Source organism: Micrasema longulum, unplaced genomic scaffold (assembly GCF_059751315.1).
Source record: "Micrasema longulum isolate JH-2025_06_02 unplaced genomic scaffold, ASM5975131v1 h1tg001021l, whole genome shotgun sequence".
Taxonomy (NCBI): domain Eukaryota; kingdom Metazoa; phylum Arthropoda; class Insecta; order Trichoptera; family Brachycentridae; genus Micrasema; species Micrasema longulum.
Genome location: NW_028278209.1, coordinates 462346 through 471804, shown reverse-complemented (window position 1 = coordinate 471804; position 9459 = coordinate 462346). Strand labels below are relative to the sequence as shown.

General features: G+C 30.9%; 1 protein-coding gene across 1 annotated transcript; it reads left to right on the top strand.

Moving 5' to 3' along the window:
- The first annotated feature begins 76 nt into the window (after window positions 1-76).
- Window positions 77-8015, top strand: LOC148277501 (V-type proton ATPase subunit D). The gene is made up of 6 exons (XM_088232815.1): window positions 77-425; window positions 589-706; window positions 808-955; window positions 2002-2217; window positions 4319-4449; window positions 6499-8015. Exons 1-6 carry the CDS (start codon window positions 385-387, stop codon window positions 6583-6585), a joined length of 741 nt encoding a protein of 246 aa, XP_088088941.1. The 5' UTR covers window positions 77-384; the 3' UTR covers window positions 6586-8015.
- Window positions 8016-9459: the final 1444 nt, after the last annotated feature.

The following is a 9459-nucleotide window of genomic DNA, read 5'->3' as shown; positions in this document are numbered from 1 at the left end:
ACCAATAAAACAAATGAAATCTCAATAATGTCATATTTAGAAAAAAATCATTATATTGTTGGTGTCCCTGTCATCTGAAAATTTTGTAAATGTAGCAAATAGAAGAATTGTAAATCTAAAACAAAATATTAGTCAAGTACTTATTATATTAGAAAATCCGATATTTTCGTTGGTAAATGTCTAATTAACTAAATTTGAGAACTCGAAATAAAGAAAATGATATTTTAGTGAAATGAATATTGTAAAACAAGTAAATTCCACGTATATTTTTTGATCTTAATGTTGCTACATATTTGCAATCATACCACTCAAGCGAAGTAAAAAATCACAAGGCGAGCAGACGAAGTGTCAGCTGACTTTTGGCTACCTCTTGTTTTCTTAATCATGTCTGGTAAAGATAGGCTTCCCATTTTCCCCTCTCGAGGGTAAGTTTTATTTGATATTGAAAGTGTTTTTATTTTGGAATGATCCGTACTAGTTGTTTAAAAAAAATAGGCGAAAGGACTCAATTTTAGTATTGTTTGTGAATCAATACGAGGGAGTGTCATTTTTTGGATTATGATCATTGTTAAATATTTTCCTTTTTAGGGCTCAAATGTTAATGAAGAGTCGTTTGGCAGGCGCGCAAAAAGGTCATGGATTGCTCAAAAAGAAGGCAGATGCCCTTCAAATGCGATTCAGGATGATTTTGGGTAAAATCATTGAGGTAGGAATAACAATGTAGTTGAAACAGTACATCAAACGAAATTTTGAACCATTTGCAGTGTCTGCTCCTAGATTAAAATTATTGTATCATTCTAATTCCAGACCAAAACGTTAATGGGAGAAGTGATGAAAGAAGCGGCATTCTCTTTAGCAGAAGCCAAATTTGCCTCTGGAGACATCAACCAAATAGTTCTCCAAAATGTTACTAAAGCGCAAATCAAAATTCGAACAAAAAAGGATAATGTAGCTGGTAAGAAAACAAATAAAACCTAACTGCACATCATTGCGTTTACAGTTTACCCATAATTCACTACTTTGAAAATAACCGGTAATCACCATTTACCAATACTAAATACTAATCAATCAACATATGCATTATGTACGACCGATGGATAAGTAGTTTTCATAATAATAAACAGATGACAGAAAAGTCACTTTCTGAGCAAACAGAAAAAAGTGAGTATTCTGTTTATTCATTTATAAGGGGATTGCTGCCTGTATTGGGGATGAGTAAACCATAAAAATGTTGTTCTTTGATTATAAATCGGTAGAATTACAATAAAATTCGATAGATCGGTAGATTTCTCCTAAAATCGGTAGATCTAAGAAAAAATTGGTAGGGTTGGCAACGCTGCAGAGATCTCTCTAGAAGAGTTAAAAACTATAGTGCAATTTTTGTACAAATAAGGCCCACAAACAGGAACGTGCACTCATATCTATAGACATATCCCTTCTGTAAGACATTCTTTGATAACTTTTACAAAGCTAGTTCTTGACTGGCAGCTATTCAGAGTCCATGACTGGATCGACAGCTCTAATCGCAGTCGCCAATTATACAGACAAAAAGCAGTACACGAGATATAGGCGCATCACCAAGGCCTGCCTATAATAAAGAATAATAATAATTTATTCCAAAATAATAATTTCTACAAAATAAAAATAATTTAGAAAGGATAAAAAACATTTATGGTTATCAATAATAAGGTAAAAGAAATGTAAATATGTTGTGAGTAACATAATACAAATCATAACAGAAAACGAGTGCCAGAAGAGGGTTATAGTGAGAGCTGTAAATAAACGACAGGGAAGAGAAACGTAGTGATGACTGAACGATGGAAGGTCTCAGGAAAGTTAGTGACATTTTTGACATTTCTTGTTAACACATGTTGATTGTTGAGTGTCATTCATGGTAAATTGTTCCAAAATCTTACAGCTTGAACAGCGAACAAGTTTGTTAAAAACTAATAGTATTGTGCCAATTCACCACGAGGACTTACCACATCTTTTTTTCTTTAGGTGTAACTCTGCCAGTGTTCGAATCATACACCGATGGTACAGACACATACGAGTTTGCTGGTCTTGCCAAAGGCGGTCAGCAAATTCTGAAACTGAAGAAGAATTTCCAAAGTGCAGTGAAGCTCCTTGTTGAGTTGGCATCTCTGCAGACATCATTCGTTACACTGGACGATGTTATCAAGATTACAAATCGACGTGTTAATGCGATTGAGCACGGTTAGTTCTTTTTATTTTCCAATTTTAAATTAAGTGCATAGTAGTGTTTGTTAGTCTAAGCTTATAACTGTGCAACTCGGTTATAAGCTTACACTATACCCTGTCTGCGTAATCTATAAGTGTGAAAGCACTACAATTAATTATATGAATCATACACGTATATATATATGTATAAATAGTAGTGTTTGTTTTATTTTCTTTATGTAGAAATCGGCATTAGCAGTACAAATATTGAATGTGTTCTCTTTGTGATACCCTATTTTAATAATTTATCGTTTCATAATTTTGGTCTTCCTCCTGGCTGTTTGTCCCGTTGACTCAGGGTCAGCCCTTTTCATATCTTTTAAAAATCTGTTTTAAATAAGTAGTTACACCAGTTTTACAGCCAGTTTCAGAAACACAATTTTACTGTATCCTTGACAAATAGAAGAAAAAATATGCAAAACAGTATTTTATTTCAGAAAATGTAAAATACATAAGCTCTTCGTCGCAATTAAAATGAATAATTCCACTTTTTAAAAAAAAGTTATATTTGCATTCTTATGATTTATCCAAACATTTCAATTTTGCTTCCATTTTCAACGAGTTGTAAATAACTCACTATTAGAAAATGGGATCCGTGAGTCAGCAAAACTAGCCACGGGACCACAACCCGGCTCTAAACTATATTCTTGTATTATTTTTTTATCATAGATCATTATGTATTTGATTTCAATTAAAAAAATATTCTCATGCGAGCATACAGCGAAAAGTGGCTAAGTAAAATTTTGCAATTTTGAGATTTTTTTATGAAGATTTATTGCCGACGGTATCTTCTACTGAACAAAAATACCAAGTCCAATTGTATCTCAAAGGTTTTTTTACAAAATTGATAATCATATATTTATTAAGTCAGTATATGAACATCTGCTTCATGAAATGTTGACAAAATTAAAACACTTCCATACGAACACAATTAATTGCTAATAGGGATAAATAACATACTACGAATATCGATAAAAATTTATGAAATGGATTTAGAATAATTAATTGCATTTTCAAAATCAATATGAATATGGTGAAGAAATGTTTTCATACATAAATGTAAAAATTAAATTCATTCAAAATATGTTTGTAGAAAAACATGACGTGTTTGGCCTTGGTTGTTGTGATGTCAGGATTCGTGATATTGTTCTACAAAAATTTCTATCGCCACGAACAAATAAACATGAATTGTGACGTATCAGGGGCATGGCCAATGGAATCACCATTTTTACGGGAATTCAAAATTACAAATTTAAAAGTATTTTATATGCTACTAATAAATAGCACAAAAAAATATTTTTCACTGAAGAGTATTTCATAGATCTTTATCACTTAATAAATGTAAAAAAAAGTGATCTTTCCCTATCACTAAGCCTGTATTTACAGGCTTGTCAGCAGGTGAGAAAGATGGAATAAGGAGGAGGTTATGAAAAATACACCACAACACACAGACCAACTGAGAAAATAATCTTTCTTGCATTTTTTTCTTGCAACTGGCGAGAATCGAACTCGCTACGCCAGTTTCACACAGTTGATCGTCTAACCAACTGCGCCACAGCGCCTGCCTAATAAATAGCAAAACTATGAGTTTGTGTCTTTGTAAAAACTTCAATCTTGATTCCCAATAATCAAGAATTCTGACTTGGCCAGTTTTATATGTCCTTATAGTATTAACAGAAAAGTAAATTTTTTAATTGATAAAAAAATAATTAATTTGTCCTGGCATAATGCAGATTTTATTTCAAGAATGTAGGGACATAAACATAAAAAACAATGTCATGTAAATATGTACTTTAAATAACATGGGTAAATAAATATACAAACTATTAATAAGCTTATGAAATTTATAATAATTATTTTATTTTAAATCATTGTATGTAAAAAAAATAATTGTAGTTACATACTTGTAAATTGTTCCTGTGTCCATTATTTTATAACATGTAGAATGTAGATGCTACTAAGAAATTTATTTCAAATTTGGAGTCAATTAGTTTATCAAAAAGCAAATTCACTTGTATGAGTTGATGTTTACAGAATTACATTTATATTGTGACATTTTGTAATGATTTTTTTCTAGTTATTATTCCTCGTATTGAGCGCACTTTGGCTTACATCATTTCTGAGTTGGATGAATTGGAAAGAGAAGAATTTTATCGCCTGAAGAAGATTCAAGATAAGAAGCGAATTTCTCGAAAGAAGGAAGAAGCAGTGAGTATTGTAAAAAGATGTCACACTCACCAATCTTACTCTCATTAATTGTTTCATACTACCAAACAGTACGATTAATTATCAATTTAAAAATAATAAGTTTAACAGATCTTAGAATATGTGTTCAGCGTATACGTTTGTTTTCAGAATGTGTGAATCCAAAGTTTGATGTTATATATATTTCAAAAATTATCTGAATGTTTTTTTTTTTAAAGAAAATAAATATTTGTATTCATATGATTTACCCAAATATTCCAATTTTCGGGACCATTTTCAGCTAATTGTAAATAATTCACCATGAGAAATGGGGAATTAAGTTGTGGTAGAGTGGGGGGTTTGAACCTTGAACCTCTATTCTGAGTCCACAACACTAGCCACAGGATCACAACCCGGTTTATAAAGATCATTGTATTTATTTATTGTATTGATTCTTTATTTAGTAAAATTAAAATCATTAATCGTACAAGTGGACAGATGTTATGTAGGTAAAATAATCTTTGTACAGAAATGTAAAGGGTAAATCGTCAGAAAAAAAGTCCCGTTCGTTAGGCATATATAACGCATAATTTTTAGTATGTTAGAACTCTTTTTACACCGGGGATATGTTCCACACAGTACTGTGTAAAAAAAGTATATTTAAAATAAAATACAGTGCTGTATAGGTTAGGTTAGGTTAGACAGATGTTATGTAGGTACAATAATCTTTGTACAGGAATGTAAAGGGTAAATCGTCAGAAAAAAAGTCCCATTCGTTAGGCGTATATAACGCATAATTTTTAGTATGTTAGAACTCTTTTTACACCGGGGATATGTTCCACACAATACCGTGTAAAAAAAGTATATTTAAAATAAAATACAGTGCTGTGTAGGTTAGGTTTCCTTGTATAAAAATCAATTCAGGATTTTAAAAAAAAAGTAAATTGTTTATTATTTATTGTAACTTCACTAAAATCAGCAGATGGAAGAATTGAAAAATATGTATGTTTAAACATAGGCAAAACAGTGAATTTTACACAGTATATAAAGTGACCACTTAAACCATTCAATGACAGATCATGAGCCCTGTAAATGCCCGGGCTGCCATATTTCCTTCTCTAAAATGTTCTCTGTCACAGTTGTAATTTGTTGATATTTATTTTACCTTAATTTTTTTCTTAAATATAACATGACATCAAAATGCATACTTTAAAAAATCATAATAAAGACTTTGTGTTTATAACAAAGATTATTCACTATCGTATTATGTTATACCCCGAGTAAGTAAAAGAGTGATGTAGGGCATTCCAATAACGAGTAGTATATTATTATTATGCATTGTTAGATTATTAATGTTCAAAAAGTTTTTGAATTTAATTTTTAAACCGTGTTATTTCAAAACTGTGCGAAACGTGGTTCCAGTGTATTTTAATACTTAGCATAGTGATGATACAACTTACTTTTTTTTTTTTCTTTTTTTTTTTTTTTTGCACAACAGGCCAGGAGACACAATTACAGTTGTGAATTACAACACAGATCACCCGGGCTTGAGAAAAATCACATTGAATTTTTTGTGTCCTCACTGGGTATCGAACCAGGAAACTTCCGTGTGTGAGTGAAGCGTCTTGACCACTACACCACGGAGGCCGCTGGCAATCTTGTTCATCGAGTTGAGCATAGATTTTGGTATTCTGTATTATAATTAATAATGTAGTGTTGCATTAAGGAAAGTTATTGGAAAGTCCATAAATTCCATAGAGTAATAACACACCTATGGCTAATAGAGTCACCCATATGGAGAAAAACCAATATATGATTATTAACCACCGTTAGCTACAGCTTACTTCAATACAATGGGCCGTAGGTACTGGGGTCGAGAATTGCAAGCACAAACCAAAACAGTCCGTTATACGTTTGTTGTTCATCAAACTAAAAGTTTTTGTTCTCCGCAATAGAGCTAAACGGCTTCTCTAGAGAATTATTACTCTGAGATAAATTCATACTTTTTAAAAATTATGTGTTTATTGTTTTTTTCTCCTCTGTTGTTTTAAAGCATATATTCTTCAATTACAGCGTGTTGCAGCGCTGCTCGCTGAAGGGGAAGATGTCCGCGATGTTGCTAACTTGTTGGATGAGGGAGATGAAGATCTTCTGTTCTAATTCTTTTTCATTCAGCGAAACATGCAATTAAATCATCAGATACCATGAGAAGCTGTCATTAGGAAGTTTAGTGCCACCAGAAATTCTAATTATTTATTTTTTTGTGCTCATAATAACAATACGTATATTTAACTGTATGGTGAAATTTCTCTAAAATATGTAATAATCACACACCTGTATCTTCGTAATTCATGAAGTAGTTCGCCAATGGTAAATGCCGGTTTTAAAAATTCTGCAGATTTTGTAGAGCAAACTTAATGGAAATTAAAAATTTATTTTGCCTGAGTTAAATATTGCAGTAATTAATTTCAAAACAAAAGCATTAAACTTCCTTAGTTATTGTATTACATTTGTTGGAGGTGTTGATAGATTAAGATGTGCATATTAATGTATGTATTTATACGCATGTACTTCATTTCAATGTTATCAGAATGTGGTTATGTGTATTTTTTGTCACTGCGTAATTTTCATTGTACATAATAATTATAATTATTTCACAAATATAAATGTATCTAGAGTATTAAAAATAAAATTTTATGACAATATTTTAAAAGTAAGACATCCAACAGAGTCATTGGACCGTGCATTAAATTTGTGGCTGATTTATGATTTCAGCTGGTTTGTAAAACAATTATATATATTTACTTGAAAACCAATGATTTTTCAAATCCTAAGTATGATCTATAATCATATATGGTAAGTTTACCATTATTTTTGTGGCTTATTTTGCTGTCATTGGTCCAAATAATTTGACTTAGCCGTACTTATTTTTAAAGTATCTCAGTCAGTTGGATATTTGAAAAAATTGTATAAGAAAAAAAGGTTAAATATTGTTAAAAAAGATAAATCGATTGCACCACAGTTTTTATAATGGTCTGCTAGCTTACATTTACCCATTTTTAAGCTTGCTTATTAAATTTAAGCCATTTGTATAGTATGCATTGTATTCTGTGTGATGTGTTGAATGAACACTGAAGCTTTTTATTTACAACATCAGAAACTATATTTTCATTGAATTTTATTCAATGTATTCATTTATATATTAAAAAATTCAAATTAATTTTTTGGTCTTCCCTCTTTTGGTATTGTATGTATACATTCCTTATTTTAATAAAATTAAAATAATTTGACGTTTTGTGTGATTAAGCTTGTAAATTTATTGCGAAAATTTAAAAAGTCCTTAAAACAATGCCTGGCTCAAAAGTTATCCTTTTATTGTAGGAAGAAAAAGAGTTCCGCTGTTTATTAAATAAACACTATCAGTATTGTAAAAATGGAATTACTTATTTGACAGGTTTTGTATATAATAATATCTATTTTCTTTCATAACTTAAGAGTAGCCCATAGTTATATAAAGTTGAATATTTACGCCAGTAATGGATAAATAATTGTTATAGAATGTGAGTTCAAATAAATGAAACTTCAGTTAACTATTGTTTTATTTTTGTGCTAATCCATATCCTTTAAAAATATGTATGAGTTTCATTAGCAAAGCATCAAGTGATTCAATTGAAAACACACGGGAATTATTGGTAAGGGATATGCTGTGAATTCATTAAACTTAACATTGTGCTTTATAGTTTCTTATGTAATTGATTGTGTCCAATGCTGCGTAACGAGATTCAGGGCCCCCAGGACTCTAGGAGTCGAGGGCCTTCTTTTGGTGACTGGGCAAAAAACAAACTTTTCTTACATTACTTTGTGCCGTGTTAGATGGAGACTATCTTAAACAGAGAACCCTCCGTTTTCATTTTACATTAATGGGTTTTATATAGATTCCCTGTTTTTAAGTATGTATATTATTTTTTTGCAATGAATTTAAAAATAAAATAAAAAACAAAGATATATGTAGGTACTCCAGAGACCCCCCTGGAGGTTTGGACCTATAGGCCGGGGTCTACTGTGTCTATAGCGGCAATGCGGATCTTATCATTTTATACAACGTGCGGTAAATTCTATAAAATAATGAAATTTTGCTGAATATATAATACAACATATTATTAATTAAAAATAAATATCATTCAATTGTGACATTATTGTATAAAATAAATAATAGGAGACAGTGCAACACTCAGAGTAATAATTTACTAGAGAGGCCCTTTTAATACTATAGGATAAAATAATCATCATTGTCCATATAATAATCATTACTCCACCTATAATAATAATCCGGCACACTTTTCCAACCCTGCCAGTAATTTGGCGTTTTTATGCAGGCTGCTATGAAGCGGGTAGCTCAGTAATGTATAAATAAAACATGACTTCTGCTGTTTAAATGCGTCATTATTAGTGCTTGTGACCAGTAACCCAGCAGTGCTCTGGTTTGATATTTGCCGGAGACCACTATATTTTAAGTATTTACATAATATGTTTTCACATTCAAGATGAAAAACTCATCATGGGACCTATTCTAAAAATAAAACATATAAATATGTTGTAAAGCGTGAACAATAATAATACAACAGAAAATAAAAAAAATAACAAACGCTACAGAATAATTTAGATGATGTCGTAATAATAAACAATCATTGCTTGAAACGCCTACCCCCCAGAAGTTCGACTTTGTGAAGCGGAATTGCTATTCATAAAAAAAAACTTGTGGTTTGTATTTTTATTAACAATGCATTAGTCTGTATGTAAATAATGATTAAAAGTTAGCCTATAGATATACGGTTTTTCAAAAAAGTAAAATGTACAGCGGCCTTGAAGTAATTACTTACGAAAACGACCCTATAAAAATTGGTAAAATGTATTATTTTTAGGTAAAATTAGAACCGTCAAAAATTTTACCAGGTACACGTAAAAGAATAAGTGAAGAGTGGCGTTCAGTATCTTGTTCAAAACTATCTAACGCCTTTTTACAAAAAAAAATAT